Source organism: Anas acuta, chromosome 1, assembly GCF_963932015.1.
Source record: "Anas acuta chromosome 1, bAnaAcu1.1, whole genome shotgun sequence".
In the NCBI taxonomy this organism is placed as follows: domain Eukaryota; kingdom Metazoa; phylum Chordata; class Aves; order Anseriformes; family Anatidae; genus Anas; species Anas acuta.
In genome coordinates, this window is record NC_088979.1 from 190358971 (window position 1) to 190381389 (window position 22419).

Below are 22419 nucleotides of genomic sequence, written 5' to 3' on the forward strand. Positions count from 1 at the left end.
TCATCAATGTGCAATTTCATAACCTACTCATTAAAGCATGTTGGTTTTGTCCTCAGAAGCCAGGGCAGCAGTAGTTTTAACTTCATAGTCATCAAATCGAGACAAGGAATCAGAATGGAGAAGTTTCATTAAACAGGAGTACTCATTAAAAAATGGCAACCTGGGGATGTAAATGCAAAGCTCCTGCTGGTACCACTTATATGATGAATGCACTAAGAAATCCAGTAGTCAGATGTGATCACAACCAGGCTATAAATAGAAACAATTCCCATTGCTCATATAAATAATGTCTTTGAAAATGATCCATCACTCACATTGTGCTCTGATTAAGGAGTCCTTCATGAAAAGTGTGTACTGAACAGAAACCTGAGAACTTCCTTCCTCTCTTGCACAATACAACTACGTGCCACCACTCTCCATCCAACTGAGTACATTCATTCTCATTGAAAATGGTGGGAGATATTTAGCACTTTTTAAAAATAAAGTCTAATTCTGAATATGTAGGTTTAATAAATTCATGATAGAAAATATAACTCAAAACCAGTCAGTTCTAACTTTTGGCAAATAAGTTGTTGTTTTTTTTTACATTGAATAATTCGATTTTAATGGGGAACTTCTAATCATACACTTGAAAAGCTATTTTGTCACACGTATGGTTGTTAAACTAAAATCCCATTACTCAGAAATTGATTTTGCTTCAGCCTTGAAAATGTCACTGATACTGAAAGAGATTTGCTCAAACTTCAAACAAGAACTACATTATGGTCAGAGACAAACCGCAAAATATTACATCCTAAAAATGATGTGCCAGAAATTCATGGATATGTTAGAATTACGGATATCACTGGCACTTCTTATAATTACAATTATAGAAGTCCAGTTAGCTAAAGAGTTGTTGAATAAAGCAAATTATTTCTGAAATTCAATGAACTCCCAATTTTTATGAAAACAAAACTGAGTACATTCGCTTTAGAAGAATCTGCAATTCAAACCAAGCACTTCAAATAAACATCAGTGCACTACGTATCAAGGTTTCAAGTGATTTGAAACAAAGCCAATTAGCACCCCAAAACCTTGGCTGTCCTTCCAGAGTGAAATAAAATTAAGATGAAAAACAAATAATAGAAACTGAATTTAAAAATAATAATAAAATAAAATCAGTAAATTTCTACCTGCCACAGCAGATGATACAGAGCATTACTTTAAGAACAACAAAATTAGGGCTCTACAAGAAGTGTTGAGCAAAAACATGTAATTCTACTTACTAATTAAGAATACATAAAAGAACAACAGCATAGGGTAAAATGTAGTACAGCTTTTAAGATACTTTATATATTAGCAAATAATATTACTTAGTGTGTTGCTTCTATTATTTTTTCATATGAATTTCTTTTTTTGACAAAATAGTAAGCATGCCCCATATTTAAGTAACTCTCTATGGTAATGGTAACACACCATAGATATTCCACTGGATTTAAACAACTAAAAATCCTAGAAAGTAAAATATCAGGTTGTGTACCATGTATGAAAGCACACAACCCCACACATACTGAACAATTTACTATTACACAGTTAGAAGAGAAAAATACACATGCCAAAAGCTGCATGTGTGAGCACATGCATGTGCACGTGTGTTAGTGCTCCCTCTATTCCAGATGCTCTCCTCTGTTCAGACACTCGCTGGAGCATTCTAAGACTGCCGTGGGGCTTCTGCCTCTCCTCTCACCACAGACCCAGTTCAAGCTCTTACACTAGAAAGGCACAAGGCCACCATTCTGCAAATCTGAAATTTAAAAAAAATTTTTCTTGTCCCTGAGAGGCCACTCTTCTAGCTCATTCAAGGCACATCATTCACAATCTTTTAAAGAACAACTACACAGATTATTTAATTTCTTACTCTTTACTTACTCAAGACACCATTTACAATTCTGCACTATTGTATCAAAACAGCCCAAGATGCAATTCCCAGAGATGTGTGGTACAGTCACACACACATTTGTTTATGATCTCAGTGTGTCAAGACCAGCTAAACGTACTCATCAATTTGATTAACTGCTTCTCGAGTAAATTTGTCAGGGCAGCTTTTTGTTCTGTGCAAGGGGAAAGTAATGTTCCAGCTTTGTGGAGGCCAGAGCATCTGTAAAAATGAATTTATTGCTGTTATTTTCAACCTCAAATCTACAGTTTCTTGACTCTTTCACAGCCAAGCTGCATTCACGAGGTTTTAAGCATTTGGCATCCTGAGTCACAGCTGCTGGCAGTGAGGCTAACACAAGCCGCACAACTGCATCAGCAAAAACACAGTATTAGCAGAGCAATAAACTGAGTTAACACTTCTGCCACGCTGCAGCACATCACTCTGTAATAGTAGGCAGGCTTTGTCTGCACTGTGCAGCCCAGATTTTATGTCATGATGCGTTTTAATTACCCTTCCCGGTGAGACCAGGTTCTCCATAGAGACAGGAACTTGGCCAGTGCAGGAAACGAGAATGTCTTCGCTGAGCAAGAGCTGCTGCTGTGCACTTGGTACTGGTGCTTCACAAAGGATTTGAAACCCCCCTAAATCCTTTCTTTTTGACTTCATCAAGTGCAGGCTTCCTATTCTCCTCTTCCAGTCCCTTAGTAGGCTGGTTTATCAGCTACTGTCACACCACATCACTTCTCTGTCTACGCTTTGCTGCTGTGACAGGTGACTGACTACAGTTCAACAACCTCTTGTATTCTCCCGTGTATTTTCCCATCATTTACAAGTGGCTGGCATTTCTTGAATGGATCCATAGAAAAAGTACCACTAACCCTTCCTCATTCTTCCAGCAGACCAGTTTCTTGGATGATATATGCAAGAAACCGTCTGATTAATACATATGGGGCTTAATAAGATGAGAATAATAAGGCTAATAAGAATAAGGCACTCCTTGCTTGTCCTTCTCACATGGTTTGACTTAAGTAGAAAATTGAATTAGCAAAATGTATGGTCTTCATCAAAATGCAACTATATATATCGGGGTGTTTAGGCACTGCTGAATTCTGATGTCAAATCTAAATTTTACCCTATAACTACTCACCAACAAACTAACCTCCGGAGCACATGAGGATCTCTTAGATTAGGATCCTATTTCAAAGTAATTATGCTGAGCAGTAGGTGAAAGCATTTCTTCTCTCCTTTCTTATCTGTTTTGCATCTGAAGCATTCCTCCATAATGACCATGAGAAAATGGAACTGACTTTATTTGATGTGCCTAAAAATCCTACAGGACAGCAGATGAATATCTTTGCACAATACTGAAGTACATCCCTATGATGGGATAGACAAAAAGAGAAGAGTAAGCATATGCTGCCCTAGAGCCACCCAAAATTGGTGTGAAAACCATTCCCAGATCAATGCTAGCAGGAGAAAAAGGTGGAAAGATGTCTTTGCCTGTTGCCCCCTGGCAAGAATACTGTGGAACAGAAAGTAAGTCTTGATTCAGGACCCTTCCCTTTCAGTGTTTTAGCTCTGCAGCTCTCAGAGAACTCCTGCGACAATATTGGCTCACTCCAAAGCTATATTTCCAAACTACAGTTTGAGATGGCAGGAAAAATGAAGGCAGGCAAGTAAGCGTTGAATTTCTGCCTTAGAAGATGCACTCTCCATTTAATAAACTGCATGCACAGAAACTGAAAAAGTATGAACTACCAGTTTTGTGGCAGCGTTTAGCTGACACTGAGTGTAAAAGACTGTTTCAGAGGCTGACTTAAGCTTTGAGATGATACTGATGGGGTCCTTCTTGTGTAACTGATTATTTTCAACATTTTCAACATTTCATTGTGCATGGAGAGGTGCGCTTCTATATGCCCTGACATGTGACAAGAAAAATAAAGTAAAAAGGCTTTAACATTTGCACTTAAAATGTATTCTTCTGACTAGTTCATTCTTCTTTATTCTCACATCAAGTTCTGCTTCCTATTTTAAATATGTAGCAAATACATACATACAATTTTCTGCACTAGTGGATTGTGGCACCTGGTGGTATTTCACTCTGGCATGCTCTTAATAATTCTTCACAGTGATGTCAGGCACCAGAAAAGGGCCTCGCTGACTTTTGCTCAAAACAGTGAGCAGAACAGGAATAGGAATTATTCACTCTTTTGTTATTGATCTACATCATTAGCATAACAAAAACAAAACCTTAAGGTGCATTGCATTAATACAGCAAAATTTTATTATTTTTATTTTCCTCTAAAGGAGAAAAGGAATCTTAGTGAGACATATATAAAGAAGAAAAATATCTGTAATCTTCAGAGAAATTTCTGAAACAAACTGAGATGTTCAAATTCATGTTCAGTTCCTGTATAATTTCCATATGTTTCTTATACTAAAAGCTATGTATACGCCGTTTATGCACACACACCCCACTGCAGATTATTCTCTATTTGCAATGTGATCAAGAACCCAGGGGAAGGAGCAGGACTCTTCCTGTCCTTACACAGTCACAGAACCAGAGTGAGAAATCCTGAGTTCAAAATTTATTAAGGAAACTCCTTAACAGGTAAGCAAATAATCATATGGCACAACTGGGAGCAGAAAAGGTCCATGCAGGAGGATGGCTTTCATCCCTTGCTGGAATATGCCTTGGAATGCTCCATTGTAGTTTCATGCTGCTAAAACACAACTGTGATAAGCACAACATCTAGTTATTCATGCTTTGCTCTGCCCCAGCTATTTGCATCTAATGGTCACAAAACAGTTTCCATTACTTTCTGTATACAACAGTAAAACAAAATAAATCCTTATGCACAAAGAGCAATGAGCGAGGACCTGCAAGTGTTAACAGACTGTATATATGATAGTAATAGTGACTCCGCTTGAAAGAATATATCATAGGCTTAAAAACTAGATCTTCAATGAGCTTTTAAGACAAGACTTTTCACACTCTATCTAGAAGGGAAAGCAAGATGTGAAATGACAAAAGGGTCCTTGCCTATGGCTAAGGAAAGAAGGACGATTGCAAGCTAATAAATTTGGGTTAAATTCTTTTGTGAATGACTCCAGCTCCTACAGGAATTCCATCCAAGTCAGAAAACATTCATAAGGCCAAAGCATCAAGTGGATACAACAAAACCATTACGGGGACATTACCAATCTGCTTGGATGGTAAATTTATATGGATGCTCTACACGGAAATATGAATTACTTTGGGGGGCATTTGTGGGACCATGAGATGCTATCTTTATCCATTAAACTCTATTTTCTCCCAGGCTTTAAACTTGTCTGCATCCTCCTCCAAACAAAAGGTTGGAGAAGTAGGTCTGAGAGATATATAATAAAGATGTATGAAGCAAAGACGCTGCAGAACAGGATTACGTGGCTGGGGGAAGTGGGAGCTGGAAGTAGGGAGTGTCTGATGGTGAGAAAGCTTTGGGCTCATGCTTTGACAAAAGACATTTTGTTTAAATAACTGAAAAATACACCATGCTGTTCAAGACATCGTGCTTCCTATGAAACACGCGGAACTGACACAGAACATTTAGGAAGCAAGACATCAGGCTGCTGTACGTTGCCAGTTTATGCACATTATATACAAAGATATTTAATTTTCCCCTTTCGTTGACTCCACAGCATTTAAAAGAAGCAGTGTCTGCCAAATATTAATCCAAACTTAAAGGTTAAAGGCCAAGCCATTTGCGTTATGGTGTTCTACCAGAAAACGTGCTAAGCAACATGTTCCACAAGTACTGTTATTTCATTTTGAACAACTTAATATGTAAAACATACCTTGCCCTATTCATCTCTCATCCTCCAGAAGATATATGCTATACCACACAAAAATCAGAGATGGAATGGATTTGCTTTAGCAGATGGCAGGCAGATATTACAGCCAAATATTATAATTCATACTCTATTACCTCTAGTGGCGTTGGCATACCCCTCCAATCAAAATGGAAATGTTAAAGAACAAAATAGCGAGGCAAGCAAAGCTGAGTTTATCATAGAAACAGATACTGAAATACTTGATAGAATTAAAAATCAGAATGATTAAATAATGACTATCTATAAAGGTCTGGTCCAAAAAATCATTTAAAAAAATACTTTCTACTTATTTCAGTAATGTGCATGCTAATTCATTCAAATAAATATCAATTGTTTATTTATTTAAAAATCACAAGTTATGAGCAACCTGATAAATTCACCAGAAGGTTATTAGCTTTTCTGCTCACGTTTAGATTCTGGTGTGTTATTGGTATTGCTGAGATTATTAATGGTGAAAGTGAACTTGGGAGCATGTTAAAACAGAAAACATGGTATGACCTACAGGCTGCCAGACACAGGAGGGATTTTCTGCCTGTCAGATTATAACTGGATGCAGGAGAAGAATGATTAACCTGAAAAAACTACTTATATTGAGAATTTAAAATACAATAAAGAAAAATCAGTGTTTTATATCAACTAGTTTACAGCATTCACCACTGTCTGAGAGCATCCATTAAGAAATCTTAGTACATTTTTATTTAATAATCATCAACATTTGCTAACTACTGCTTGCAGATAATTAACAGCCATATTTATTAATAATAATATGAACATTTGGCATCATTTCTGTATTTATTTTGATAGGAAGTCTGTTTTGTCTGGAAAACCTGTTTTCTCTGGAATTTATTCACTTCTACTTGGTTACATAACAAGGGGATACCCTCTTTGTCCATATTGCATTTCTTTTTTCACAATTCCAAGGACAAGTGTGTCAAATACTGTTCTGCCTAAAATAAGAGGAAAAAAATTTAGCTCCTTCAATGGTCCCCTGTCTGGGCTTCACATGTCAAGTGGAACATGAGACAACAGAGATACTGCACGCCGGAAAGCAGGGGGAGTGCAGGCTTACACGGCAAGGTTTCGGCATATAGACACAAGCTATGCTGTGGCACTTTCCCTTACCCTACCTTGTTTACTAGTTACACACATATGATTAGTTTAAAGGAATAGATGTGTCGGTCTAGCAGCTCCGTACCTGGCTGGGATATCTGAGTTCTTTATCACACGGCCTGGACAGGAACCCATTAAGGTGAATTTGATTCATATTTCAACTGCAACCTCTGGTTTATGTTCCCTGTAACTGAAACGAGATCAGCCCAAAAAGCAGAAAAAAATATGGTTCTTCATGCTACTGATACAAAACTGTATGTAGAATATCTTCCAAAGACAATAGGAAAACAGCAGGAAAAATGACCACTTTGTGGTTGTGTATGCAGTAATTCCTGAAATTAAAACATATTTATAACACTCCACTATTCAAAAGAGGTCACTATCTATCTTTTCCAAATCATGCAATTTAAAAATAATTACTATAGACTGATTATAATGTACAGAAAGTGAAATCTAGAATGTGCTCTCAAAGATATTTAAACAGTCACAGAAATATGGATGAAACCTGAAGAAATCATCTAATTCTTTTCTTGTCTTTTCTCCTCCCTTCCTTCACCCCATTCAAGCTCTGCCTTATAGCATGCACCTAATAAATCTCTTCAGGTTCTATTTAGTCCTAAAGTGTTATGACAAGCCAGTCTAAGCATAACCATACATAAAATCTAGCATTACATTCATTTGCAACTGTTGGCCTATTCCCATAACTCTGCTACAATAGGCCCTGAAAATTTTGTATTCAGTCTCTGCTGAGGATCTATACAAGGAAACGCTGATACAACCTGCTCAGATCTGTTTCAGACTTCGCTGGTTTATAAAAGGAATCTTGAACAAACAAACAAACCTACAACTTAATGAATGTTGAAAGTGAACCACTTAAAAGTTAAAAAAGTTCCAGAATTCCACAGATAACCTAAGTTTTGTTTTCATAGAATGGGTTGGGTTGGAATGGACCTTGGAGATCACCTGGTTCCAACCCCCCTGCCAAGGGCATGGATGCCACCCACTATATCAAGTTGTTTTTCTTCTGAGAAAGAACATCACCATCCAACTATATGCTGTAGTATGGAAGAGTAAAAGCACTGATGCAATGATCTAGAGAGGATAAGGTTTTGCAGGGAGGATCTTTCATTAGAGCAGCTAAAATAACTGCATGAAGAAGACAGACAACCTTCCGAGCACTCAAGCTCTTCCTAAAATCAGAACCAAAAGGAACAAATCTCAAGGTAACAACAGGTCAGGAACAAGTGTTCTAAGTTTAACTTCATTATCTGAATTCATTAGATTTTCTGAATGAAAACAACAGGCAGCATTTGGGACTAAATGTGGATGCTCTCCACGCCTGTGTTAATACACTGTTTTTCTACAGGAACTTTTCTCAAATTCCTAGAATTTATTAGAAGAGACCAGACAGCAGAGCAAATTGAACTCTTGTTGCTGTGAGCGTTTCATTTGCTGCAGTAACTTGTGAAGTGCCCAGCAAACAAGGCACATAAGAGAAACTAAACAAGGGAGTCGGATCTTCTTTATGGACTGAGTGGGAGACAGCTATCTTAACATGTCACAGAACACAGTGTGTGAGACAGGCCACCCAAATCAGCTCTTCGCTCTTGAGGGTAGCACCTGTGCTTTCAGCAGGCACCTGCACCAGGCTCGAAGAAGTACATCGATAAAGCTCTTAATTCTTCTTCCATCGCTATGACTTGACATGCTTCCACGACAGCCCTTTCTCCTACCTGAACATTTAAAGGTGGGTTACAATTACTGCATTCCTAACCACCAGTACAACTCCAACCTCTGCCTTATCTTATAAAAGGGAATATCATTTCACTCCAGTTAGCATTCTTTCTCTGACATTTCTAACATGCCACAGGACAGTGGGTGATGATCTCCTTAACACAACCTCAATACGATTCAAGAAGATTGAGATTACAAATGGAAAATCTGGTTTTTAAGTTCAGAACTTTAGATTCTTTCCTAGAGGCATATTCTATTCTTGGCTAACAGTATCAATTTGCTCTTACTAAATGCTAGTTTATATTTAACGATTGAATTTAGTATCACCTATGTTCTCTCAAGATTATAATTGCAGAAAGCAATTAACCATTCCTTCACTAATAAGCCTCACATGGTCTAAATTCAGTAAAATTCCTCTGTGTTCCCTAAGTAGGTTGTCACATTCTCTGTAGAAATCATTCAGCTGAAAACTAGCAGCGATCTATGTAAATGCTGCTGTGGGCATGACTAATCCACAGTCCGCAGATCTGCTCAGAATAATGAGGTCCCAAACTTTTATCTTGTCACTTTCTTCCCAATAGCACCTTATGCAAAGATGTAAAATGAGATAAAGGAGAGATTAAATTGTTCTGGCAAACCTGCTCCCGGATTTTCTCTTTTATGAGGGCTGTGCAAAACCTTCCTCCTCCTATCTGAATGTGTGCTGAAATGCAGGCTTCTATCATATGACACGCAGAGGCGTGAGTCCTGTGCGTCAGCCCGTAGCAGCTGAGAAAACCCCTCTCTGCAGGCGCGTGATGAGGATGCGGGCAACCCGTGAACGATGGGCAGGAAGGGCTGCATTTTGGTCATACGACAGGGAGAAACCACGTAATGTGACCCATGCGTGACATGGCATGCATGCATCTGCTCTGTGATCTGGTGACACCGTCCTGCTCATCGCTGGCAGCTACTGGCTAGGAGATCCGACAGGTGACCCGGCACCGCACACACCGCCACATCATGATTATAAATGATGGTGCTATGAAGTACTCACCGCAACTAGCTGGTCTGTGAAGCATTTCACCATGTCTGTGTGTGGGCGTGCATATGCAGCAGTGCAGTGGAAAGAGCTAGCTTGAGGGGCTCAGTAATTAATCAGTATGTTCTCATTAAAATTTTTTCTTATTTCTGAAGAACTCTAAAAGAACTGAAACAGTTTCATCGGCTTCCTTTTGAGCATTTTCTACCTACTGAGGTTGCTAGAAAATATTTCTGATCTGCAGAAACTTTTTCTGGAAAGCGTTTAAACAATTGCCAGGCCTGAGCAGAAATCAACTAAAATAACTTGCCACACAAAATCAAGTAAATTACTGTTACACACTTACAGTTCCATTACCACAGCTTTGGGACATATCAGAGAACTAAGAACTATGAGAACGTTGGATCTCCTCCTTTCTTTTCAAACCATTGTAAGGTTTTGTAAGGTTAATGTTTGTAGAGTCAAATAAAATGAGTTTTGAATCTTAGAGAAAGTTGTGTGCTGTAGGAGTATCTGAACAAATAAATAAATAAATAAAAAGGCCACTAAACACAGCACAGACTTTGTTAGAAATCACCATGGTACAAAAGCAATTTGCCTTCCCTACCAAAATATCTAGAATTTGAGTGCTTGCTAAATGAATTAAACACACCCTTTTAAAAAAGCGTAAAAAAATGCTTCCTTCTTTCTCAGCCTTTCATCTTCGGTTAGTCAGCCGTGTGCTTACAAGTGGCAGTTCCTAGGAGTGCATGGAAAGGCAAAAAATGCTTCCCAGTTTCAACTACCACGAAGTAAAAATAAATAAATGAAAGTTTCCAAAAGTCAAAACTAGAATGTTATTTGTTGCACAGAGATCTCTAGTGCCATGTGAGATTTTATAGGCTGGGGGATGATCTGCTGGAGAGGAGCTCTGAGAAGGACCTGGGGGTCCTGGTGGACGACAGGTTGACCATGAGCCAGCACTGTGCCCTGGTGGCCAAGAGGGCTAATGGGATCCTGGCGTGTATTAAAAGGAGCGTGGCCAGCAGGTCAAGGGAGGTGATCCTCCCCCTCTCCTCTGGTCAGGCCTCACCTGGAGTACTGTGTCCAGTTCTGGGCTCCCCGGTACAAGAAAGTCAGGGATCTCCTGGAAAGAGGCCAGCAGAGGGCCACAAAGATGATACAGGGCCTGGAGCATCTCCCCTATGAGGAAAGGCTGAGAGACCTGGGTCTGTTCAGCCTGGAGAAGAGAAGACTGAGAGGGGATCTCCTCAGTGTATATAAATATCTTAGGGGTGGGGGACAGAAGGATGTAGCCAACCTCTTCTCAGTGTTTTGTGGGGACAGGACAAGGGGCAATGGCCACAAAATGGAGCCCAGGAAGTTCCTCACCAACATGCGAAAGAACTTCTTCACATGTGAGAGTGACAGAGCATTGGAACAGGCTGCCTAAGGAGGTTGTGGAGTCTCCTTCTCTGGAGATATTCAAGGCCTGTCTGGATGCCTACCTGGGCAGCCTGCTCTAGGGAACCTGCTTTGGCAGGGGGTTGATCTTTCGAGGTCCCTTCCAACCCCTACAGTTCTGTGATTCTGTGATTTTATTCTCTCTTTCTCTCCTTCCTGCCTCCCAGGCTGATGACAGACCCAGGAAGTATAGGACATCAGCCTCAATTTATTTATCTGCTTCTGTCTTTTCTTTGGAGAGGTCCTTGCTGACATCTATGGGGAATGCGCCTGAAAGTTTTTACCTTCTCTGCTCCCTTCTCTTTTGTTTTTTGTTTGTCTTCTTCTTCTCCTCCTCCTCCATGACAGTGTTATTTGCTTGATAACAAATTTACTCCAGCTATACCTAGGGCAGTTTCTCCCGACAGGTTCTGCATTGACGACTATATTTAAGTAATTTTGGTTTAGAGCTTTGTGGAGAAGCCGGTATAAATAAATCAATAAACTACTTCTCCTTCCAGCTTGGTTGAGAGAACAATACTTAAAACATCATTTATTTCCTTTCCACAGGGCTAAAATGGCATTTTGAAGTTAGCCATTGTTCAGGGGAGAGTGATGGGGAGGTTTCCTCTGTTGTTGATGCTCCACAGATGCCCTGGAGCCTACCTTCCAGTTCTTCTTAGTTTAAGCAGGCTAACTCATGGCAGCTTTGTTTAGGTTCTCTACAGTTTTCCAGAAGCTAAAGCAGACACAAAACTGAAGTTAATATATTTGTAGACTTACCTATTTCTTAATTAAAATGATACCATGCATTTGTATAATAATATTAGTAAATGGGAAGAAACAGCCTTAGTAAATGGTATGGCTATCTATAAATTTATGCTCAGCCTACAGCAAATCCATGCTGGTTTTGCTGCATTATTCTCAACTCCTGCCAATATTTCATGAATGAATTTATCTGTTTATCTGTCTGTCAAGATGCTGACAAGCATAAACCCAGCATAAAGAACCTCATTAGCTTTCCAACCCTAAGTATCTCATACTCAGATGGGTGGATGAAAACTAATCTAATCCATAGATGGAAAGTGTCTGTATTCAGAAATTGCACCTCTTGGCTACCTCTGCTCATTCAGAAATTTCCACATTGTTTTTCACCTCATGAACATTCAGCTTTTTCTTCCACTTCATGCTGCCTCTACTAACTCCATGTTCCTTTCTTCCCATCCAAGCCCACTGATCACCTCAACATTTTTTCCTCCCATCTCTTCAACTCAGTCCCGCCAGATTTTAAAAGAAAAATTAACTGTGTTTGTCTCATTGTTCATTCTAGCTACAGAATGTATCGTTAATCTCCTCTCCTTGCTAAACTTACCTACTTAAGACCATGCTATTATTCTTTGTGCATAATCTAAAACAATGGGGTGCATTATTAACCAGCCTGTAAGTAGCTATGTCATCAGCACTATGGTACACAAACATGAGTATTTTATGTATAGGAGACACATTGTATATAGGCAAAACACACTGAAGAGGCATGCTAAATTATGGAGCTCAATTTTGGAGAAATGAAATTCAAGAACAATTAATTCATCCTAGCTTACTTATTCCTTTATCCTCCATATACCGATGACAGTACATCAGTACACTCACAGCATGTTAACAGGAACAGCTGTTAAATAATGAATGCCTTACTATACTGTTTTCAGCAGGTGCTTCAGCAATTAATCTCCGGCTGTTTAATTTCTGGCTGTTTGGAAAAATAACCATATCTTATGCTACCAAGTCCAATAGTAGGGATTATCCAAGGAATAGCAGAAACATCAAAATCAAGACACCCACTGTACAGAACACTGTACTGTTCTTGGTGAAGAAAGCTGTGTCATCTGGCTTTTCTCCTTGCTTATCATTGCAAGAGCTTGAGAAGCAGCTTTTAGCAGAGCGGTCTAGGAGTCTTTGCTGCAGGTATCTCTGGGTGTTTATCCTCACCTGGTGTCAGTGTGGCTGCTGCCAGTAGTGGCAGCTCAACTCTTTCTCCATCCCTGTTTAAATGCAGCCACTGCTGCCACTGTTGTGGATATGGTTATTTGGGACCCAAAGTGTTGGTCAGCTGGAGGTCAAATGCATATCAACACACCAAGAACAGCCGTGTTTCTACTTTCATTTAATCAATGCACCCTCAGGCAGCACAACTCCTAGATCTGTGCAGAGGAAGGAGAGACAGCCTATGGACAGAGGTATTACAAAGTCAGGGACCCTAAAAGTCACTCTCAGAATCAGTCTATGATACCACTAGATCAGACAAAATAACACCACATGCTAAAGCTAGCTCTCCAACTACTTGCAATTAATTTGGAGAAATGTTCATCAGAAGCAAGTCTTCAAAAACACTCCAGAATCAACAAGCTTGCACATTTCAAATTTTCAAATAGCTCCTAGCCAAAAAGCCTAAAATTAAGAGACATGCATATTTGAGGAAAAACCCTACTTTTCATTGGGTCAGCCTCTCATTTCCTAAGTATGAGAATCAACTTAGATTATAGAATGCTATTGAGCTACAAAGCATCAAAACACAAATACTATCTGGGTTTTCTATTTGCAAAGTAATCTTGGCTATTTTAATGTATCCCAACAGTCATCCAACTAAAAAAGGTAACTATATAAAAATACGATTGTGACTATGATTGTGGCAACGTTTGTGTAAAATATGTGTGTTATCAGCATAGTTTGTTTCACATTTTCTATTTTATCTTAAATATACCATATCTCTCTGGTAGTCGTTTAGTAAAAAAAAAAAAAAAAAAGTAAGAGCTATCACTTCCCATGGGCTTTCCTCTTTGAAAAATAATTATTTTGACAATTAAAGCTGCCAGAGACTTAATAAAACAGTACATATAATAGACTGCAGTATTACCTTGATGCAACTTGAAGCTGACTCACATGATTTACATCTGGACCACCTAATACAATTTGACCTATTATTCTGAATAAGATAACTCTCCTTTATCTCTCCACAAAAAGATCAATACACATTAAATACTAATTGCCAAAAGAAGTTACTTATATGTTTTCAGAGTAAGTGTGCAAAAAATTCAGAATTCTCACACATTTTTAGTTTTAAAATACATTTAGAATAACAATTTTTTTGCAAGCACATATTAGCTTTTCAAACCAAGTCTCCTACTGAAATGCAAAAGCTTATCACACATCTGTTACAAAGACTGAATTCATTAAAGTCAGCTATCAATCACTCACAGCAAGACCATGCTTAAAACGTGCAATTTGCATAAAGCCCCGCTCATTGTTACTGAGTGCTATTTACCAATCATTCCTTTTGTTTCATGCCGCAGTACCTTATGAAGTATTATCAATCCTTAAAACTGTTAGCATGAGTACATTTGGAATGAATTACTCTCTCTTACTGTGTGCACCACACACTATGCACCAATCCTGCAAATGTAAGCCTCCATTTTTCTATACAGTTCCATAGTTATCCTTAGCAACTCGGTATTTTTATATTGACAAAGAAGGAACTGTCTGACTGACACCGCAAGAAGAAATGTTAGAAGTCTGGCTTGACTTTCTGGATTGTGAAACACAAAGTTGATTACATTTACTCACAGTGACCTGCAGCTGAAAACAGAAAGGGCTTTACAGTTAGATTGTACGCTTAGCATACCGAGTTGAACAGGAACAGATCACATCTCCTGGTCTGCTGACTCTTACGAGTCTGTCACGAGTCTCATGACATTGAGTGGTGGCTTCTACGCCCCACTTTCACATTCACAGGACTTCACAAGCAAATAAGAATTAAGGTCCAGGCATCACGCTTCAGGAGAGCGAGCTCAAAAATATGAGACCTCACGGCTATATTGTAGGGAGACATCAAAGCCAAGAACATTAATTTTTAATGATATATAATTTGGAAGGGCTTGTTACATGTCGTAGCATCCACTAGGTGAAAGTAAATGGTCCTCTGAGCTGGCACTAGCCAAATTAATTTGGAGAACAGACAAAACACCAAGCTAGGCAGGCATACCCTTACAGCACAGCACATCACCACCGTGGCAGTACTACTTTTAGGACCCAGTCTGACAGCTCTCCAGAAAAGAACAATGCACCATGTACACCAACCAGCTCAGCTTTGGAAAAAAATAAAAATAAAAATTACAGATTTGGCTGTACATTTTCTCATGCACAGATGACCACCAAATTGCTGTTTCAGATTGTCTAAGTAAGCAAGACAACACTACCAGATTACAATCAGTTCATGCTTTCAAAGTTCAGTCCTGTTAGCCATAAAATCATTTTGAAGGAAATTATATTGAAGGAAAAAGGAAAAGCATACAATTTTCATAAATTTCACACCAAGAAGGCAGCTTCAAGCAAGCTCTATGATTGGATTGGTTACATTTTTCAGTAAACCAGAAAGTGAATTTGAGGCAAATCAAAATTTTTGAAGAAACCTGATTAATGTCATTATATTTTACATGACAATTACAATCAGCATTTTGTTTCACTTATTATGTAGGCCAATGAAACATGCAATTTTTCCAACTTACCTGATGCCCGTCTTGTGAATCGATTTATCACTGGAGCTGAAAGAAAATATGAGATTTCAATTAGACTTTTTTTTGTAGTAATCTAATGGAATTCACACATAACAATGTTAGACTTTATTCAAAGTGCGACAACTTTGTTATTTGTGATTAACAAATAACTGTTAAACAATTTTTTGAATTTATAGAAATCCACGTTAACTTCATACACACTTAAACCTTTAAGCAGGTTTTCAAGCGATATGGTAGCAAGTAACCAGTAAGCCTTCAAGACCATTTTCAGCTTCTTATAAGATACCGTATGCAAGCACTTATTGTTGTTCATGACTGGCTGTGAAATATTTAGTTCTGCATTTCCATTATTTATTGAGAGCACAGAAATTGGCATCTTGCAAACAATGATGCAGACATGGACTAAAAAGACGTAAAAGACAATTTTATTTCTACAAATATACCTATAGGAAATCTGGCAACAAAGATACTCCTACACAGTAAGAAAAACTAATTTACACTGCTATTTGAAAGATGATCTTCTGTACTGAGTAAACTTTAAAACTCTTTGGGTAAATCAACGATGCCAGCCCTAACCACCCCCACCAGCCACCTCCTCCCCCAGTCCCTCAGAAAAAAAAATCTGTTTTACAATGAAAATTATTGTTTTATAGCACCATCTTGGAACATCTCCAAATACTTGCTGCAAACATTTGGAATCAGATTCCTATCTTGTTTCCAACTGGGAGAGATCACAAAATACATCTTAGAGCACACAGCTCTGAGTTCTGCCTTTCTTCAAGGGCTAGCAGAGAGAAAATGATGAAGCTTCGTATGTTTTGCCTTCCAAATACAACCCTCGGTCTGCTTATAATTAGTATAAAACACTGGTCTTGAACTCTACTTGCATGTGATAAAGAGAGCTGCAATAAAGAGTAAAAAAAGATCTGAATGACCTAATTTTGAACATGGGCAACAGCTACATTAAAAATGTATGCCCTTACAGTGCTTATTAATATTCAACTTTAAAAAATTACTCTGAATGTTTACGTGGAACTGAAAAATGAAAAATATTGAACTTCTTTATTTCATCTCTATTAATTTTACATGGGAGTTATACAGCCTTTCCCAAACGTCTAAGCCAAGATAAAGGAAGAAAAATGCTGAGAAAACAGGAGAGAGCAACAGCCTGAGATGCAAAGTGACTTTTTATTCCTTTGGGCAGGAGAAACCAGAGCAAAGATACAAATTCTGAGCCACAGCCGCAGATGGTTTGTGCAAGCACATACTGCAGTGACAGGTCCAAGTGGCAAGAAATACACTGGGAAACCTAACTGCAATGGTCCGAAGTGCCATTCAGGAGCAAGGAAACCTCCTGTGAAGAAGCTATCACAAACACCAAACACATATATAAGTAAACAGGGGATTAATGTAACCAGCAAGGTTAGTTTTAACCTCAATTTACAATTTCCCCCCCTTCTTTTTTCTTTTTTAAAATAAAAAAAAAAAAAACAACAAGGTATTTAGACATCTTCTACTGGAGAAAACATCAGATTTTATGCAACTACTGTTTTGCAATAGAGGGAGCCATTTAATTCCTCAATCTGCAAAAAGAATACGGTTCATTTTGTCTCTAGGGTTATAGGCCAAATTCACTTCAGGACACTGGTACATGAGCAGCAGTTCTCAGCAGATGTGCTTATATAAAAGAACACAGTTGGAATCCGACATATTCCCACCAAAAAAAATGTAAAATTGCGTGCTGCTCCCATTAAAAAGCTTTCCCCAAACTCGGGGAGGGTATTTTGGTTTGGCTGTCAGTTCCACACATCATCTGCAGATATAAAGCTTTAACTCCTCCCGACAGCCACCTCAGCACATTTTACCAACACATCAAATAATTCAACTTAAAAAAAAAATAACACCTAACACAAAACTCACACACTTTGGAGATTACTCCTGTTTGAAACAAGCTACTGGGACTGTCAAAGGAACAATTCCTATTTCAGCTAGTTCCAGCCACATAAACATTTAAAATCATTCTTTTCTTTGGCTGCAAGGAGCTTTACAATTTCTTTTACAATAAATTTTAGAATTTGTTCACTGTTAGGAGGAATGGGGGGAAAGAGCATGATTATTATTATTTTTTTTTTTTATTAACCAGAATCTCAGGACCCTGCTAAGCAACTATTTTTGAATATTCAATGTCTGAACAGCAAACAGACAAAGCCTTTCTCCCCAGACTGGGATTTCGTGAGGGTCATCCAAATATGTTACTGGGAGCATCAGAAGCAGTGCCCACAGCTCTTTGCTGTTTACCCCATTGAACTCCTCTCTGGTTCTTGCACAGCAAATTGCAATATACATGTACTTTTGCTGCCCAGAAAGATGGAGACATAAGCTTACCAGGAGGTCTCAGAAAATCATCAGTCTGAAGAAATTTAGCTGATATTTTCACTACAAAGTAGACGCGTGAGCAACCAGATGGTACAATGGCTGGCAGGATAAACAGAATAAGGTGGGCAAAAGATAAATTAACAAGCATTTTGCTGCAGACATAAAAAATAGTCTTGAATTATCTTTCTGATGTGTCAGGAGCTGGAAGCCTTGGCTCAGAAAGCCAACTGACAAATCAATAGCAGAAATATTCCACAACCCATCTGTGAGTGGCTTCTTAGGACTTCAGCAACCTGACTATTGGGCTTTGCAGGATACCCTCAGGACTGCTAGCTGTCCCATGAGAACAGCAGGAAAAACTGTCATTGGCTACCCCATCCCTGGCAGTACCCTGCTTGCAACATAGCTGGTGCACAGCAGCAAAATATTCCAGCGAAGCTAAACTCGGGAAGGGAACAGACTGGAGGCAATACCTACAAAGCCATTGAAATTAATGCTATAGTGAAAATATACTTTACCTTAAAGGTTACAGTGACCTTGTTCTGGGAGTTGGTTGCTCAGAATGACTCAATAAACAACTGACTGGAAGGAAAAACCCTGCTTACAGTAACTTATGGTCACACGCCCCCGCCACTGCCTTGTACAAAATGTAAAATGAACAAAAAAACATGGACTGCAAAACCTCACAGTTGCAAAATCTAGGAGTTTTTCTCAATAAAGGGTAAACTGTCATGCAAATAAATTCAGAACATGTCCAGAGACATTTGATTATTTACTTGACTAAGAGAGAGTGCTGCACCATGACTGAGGAGTGCATTTCTGTGCGTGGATGACCTTATTTACATGCATAATGTCCCTCCAATATTGGATGTGACTCTTCATATTCTACTTTGTCTCAACTACAATCCTTTACAAACTTTCATAGAGGAAAATGAAAAAAAAAGTAAAAAAAAAAAAAAAGTGTCAGAGATCTTTTTCCTGACAGAGCTTTGACTAAATTGTCTCAGTTATCAGTTCTTAGGTGACATACTACAGCGGTTTTGCTGTTAGTGCCACACAATGAGAGTGTAACATCATCCAAGATGTTACCCGCTGGTAACTGAAATTCACGTTTGCCAATCCTGGTTTGGATTGCTGTACAAAAATTACAGTTTTTGGCAATACAAAATCAACTATATAAACAGAAATAATTGATAAATGATCAAAAGAAGCTAAGGCGCTTTAATATATTTACTTTGAATCTACACCATGAAAACTTCATCTCACACAAAGCATGCACTAAAAATATTTCCATCACTCAAAACCTGTCTAACCATCGCTCTTTTCCCCATTGTGTGTTTTACTATTCATATTATTCTTTAAGAGCGTTAAGCATTCATCACAGCAGCCCGGTGAGATAGACAATAGAAGTAGCTTAATTCTGCAGGCAGAGGAGACAGAGCCAGGGCTCGATGGGGCTGTTCGCAGAGCACCAGGACGAAGCTCGGTGCCCCTAGCTGGGTGTCCGTCCTGCAGTTAACTCGTTCTGATAGCGCTGAGCTGTCTCTTTTTCCAGGCTCACAATTTAAGCCCTCAAAGTCAAGTTCACTTCAGAAGCTGTCGTGGATGTGCCACGAGTGTCACCTGGAATAAGAAGCTGAACACATCGCGGCCACCAGACACGCGGCCTTCCTAAGAAGCCAGGGTCTGGACTATCAGCTGGGGATTTAACAAGAGGCTACGCAGTGCCTGCTAGGGACGTGCTCGAGCAGCCTGCCAACGTGCCCTGCAGGCTGTGCCTTCTGCCAACAAGGACAAACACCCAACGTGGGTTGTGCCACAGGACCCCAGCCCACAGGGCTGAGCGCGCCTGGCTCCCTGCGGCCTGCTCTGGCGGTGGAGGCCACGGGAACCTCCCCAGGCCGTGCCTGCGCAGTGCCCGGCTGTGCTCTTTTCCAGCAAAACAAAGCAAAAACGACTGCTCTGAGTGATGAGGGCTGACAGGAGATTAGCGGCTAACCTTTGGTGTTAGTGAAAATTAGAACACTTTCCACCAGCCTCGCTTTCAATTAGCTCCTGTAATATCTTCATAGGGAAAAAATAAATAAATAAATTCAGCCATTACATTTCTAAAGCCCTCAAATTTGGCAGGCCATAGCCCCAAAAGCCAGCTATATTTACAAAACATGAGTATTGCTAATATATATTAAAAGGTAGATACAAACAGAAGTATCTGACCATAACTTGTCATCCCTATGTGAGAGGCACAGATGTGACCTGGGTGAGGTGATGAAACAAAAGTCATAACCAAACCATACATTTTTTCTATCCTCTTGAAGGTAAAACACTTAAAACTCACAGATGTCACTGAGGTCAGTGGGTCAAACATAGCCCAGACTTCAAGAGTTTGAGAACCTGCTCTCAACACATCACATTGTTTTGTACAGTTCAACTCCAGTGATTTCATAGAATCATTAAGGTTGGAAAGCCCTCCAAGATCATCTGGTCCAACCATCACCCTACTGCCAACGTCACCCACTAACCCATGCCCCTAAGCACCACGTCCAACCTTTCCTTGAACACCCCGAGGGACGGTGACTCCACACCTCCCTGGGCAACCCAATTTCAATGAGTTATTCCTGTTTTACTTATGTTTTGCTACATTTCCCAAAATCCCAGGCCAAATTTCAACTGATAAGCCTTACACACACTTCAGGCTCTACCTTTTCAGTTCCAAGCTCAACCATTTCTCAGATGCCCAGCAACTTTCACAAATACTTTGAATTATGCCTGTTGTAATCACATTCCTATATTATGCAAGTAAAGATTAGCTGGTCTTCTTCCATAAACATTTTATTAATTAGAATGAACTAATTAGAGCAAGAAAAAAAAAATCAAGTATGTGTAGACTGCATGCCTTTCTAATATACGTGCTTTAGTGAGACTTTGGTTTTTACAGCCCAAATGAATGAAATACAGTAACTCTCTATCACCCAGAACAATGATAGACTGGGACACCATGGATAACAATAATGGAAATAATTTGGAGCCACTCCTATCTCTCTCCATCACTTAATTTCTAGATATTCCAGTCAAATTATTTCAGAGCACTTAAAGGTTGAGATGGCCATAAGATAACACAGTGATGCTAATGCACATGTACATTAATAAGACCTCATGAAATCTCAAGGCAGGCAGGACGTATGCTGCCACCCTACCACCTTGGGTGCTCTTGCCCGCTTTGTCCCTGCAGCCAGGCTCAGCATGGCCAAGTCTTCCTCTTCCAGCACTGCTGTAGGTTCAACACAGCTGGTGCTGAGCCCCAGGTAATTCAGCAGGCCTCCCAAAACAAGCTCTGATGAGGTGCTGGTGGAGTATGTTGAGCACTGCAAGCACATCATGGCAACTGCATTGTCCCTGTGCAGCTACGAGGCAAAACAGCTCTTTTTTTTCTCCATCTCAGCATGGAGCTGGCTGTGAAAGCTGTGCTTGAGCAGCACCACCAGCATGAACAGCAAGGGCACAGATCATCCACAACCACAAGGGCATGGACAATCCACAACAGACCATTTACCAGTGGATAAGTAAGAGCTGATTGCATCAGAGGTCATGGTACACGGTCATTTCTTGCTTAGAATATCCAAGAACTCATAAATTTTTTTTTACCAGAATATGGTTTTAGGACGATGATAAAAATCAAGCTGTTAACATTAAATCGAATTACAGCAAATAGGCAATAAAACTGTATAACACACATCTCTGTATTCACTAAGAAATTTGTTAGAGTTGAAATAACTTTAGAAATGGTCTGCTTTACTCTGAAGAGCTTTTCTTCCTTCTTGCTTCAGACTGCGGCTGGTACATTCAGTGACAGTTTGAAGAAGTGACTGTGACAAAGGAAGGAGTTGTTAGGGTCTTCAGAGAGGGGTTCTCATCTTTCCTCTGTGAAAGGCCATGATGTCTGTGACAAGAATGAGGAGAGGGGATGTGTCCAGGGAACACACAAGTTTTATTCAGAAGACAAACAGCCTTTGCAGTAGGGTGGTTGGATACAACACAGCTTTCTAAATAACAGTAACTTGACAGCAATGGTAATGTTTTAAGACATATTTTATTATTTCCCTCACCAAGTAAGTCCATCTGAAAAGATTATTTTTTTAACTATAAACAAAATTAATCATCTGTGCCTTTACACAAAGTGAAACCCCAGCCACACGGGTGCACAGCCTAAGCATCCTTCTGCCACAGAACCTGAAAGTCGGGGTGACAGCACTGCCACCAAACTTCCCAATAACCAAACCTCAGCAGCTAAGCAGAATTGTAAGTCCGCTCCAAGACACTGATTTCACCTTGGGTAGAAAATCCATGGCTCCTTAAAGAGTAAGATGTGCACGCAGAGGGGTCTGGCTCGATACAAA

The 22419-nt window shown here is 39.4% G+C and overlaps 1 protein-coding gene across 3 annotated transcripts in view; it reads right to left on the minus strand.

Moving 5' to 3' along the window:
- Positions 1-22419, minus strand: part of PRKAR2B (protein kinase cAMP-dependent type II regulatory subunit beta) — an 83696-nt gene that overhangs the window by 39291 nt on the left and 21986 nt on the right. For 2 of the 3 annotated variants that reach the window (XM_068669771.1, XM_068669772.1), the window contains one exon: positions 15638-15673. In XM_068669771.1, coding sequence (XP_068525872.1) covers positions 15638-15673 — 36 coding nt within the window. Of the gene's footprint in view, positions 1-9273; positions 9503-15637; positions 15674-22419 lie in introns of those variants that run through there. The other variant, XM_068669773.1, reaches the window with a different exon arrangement.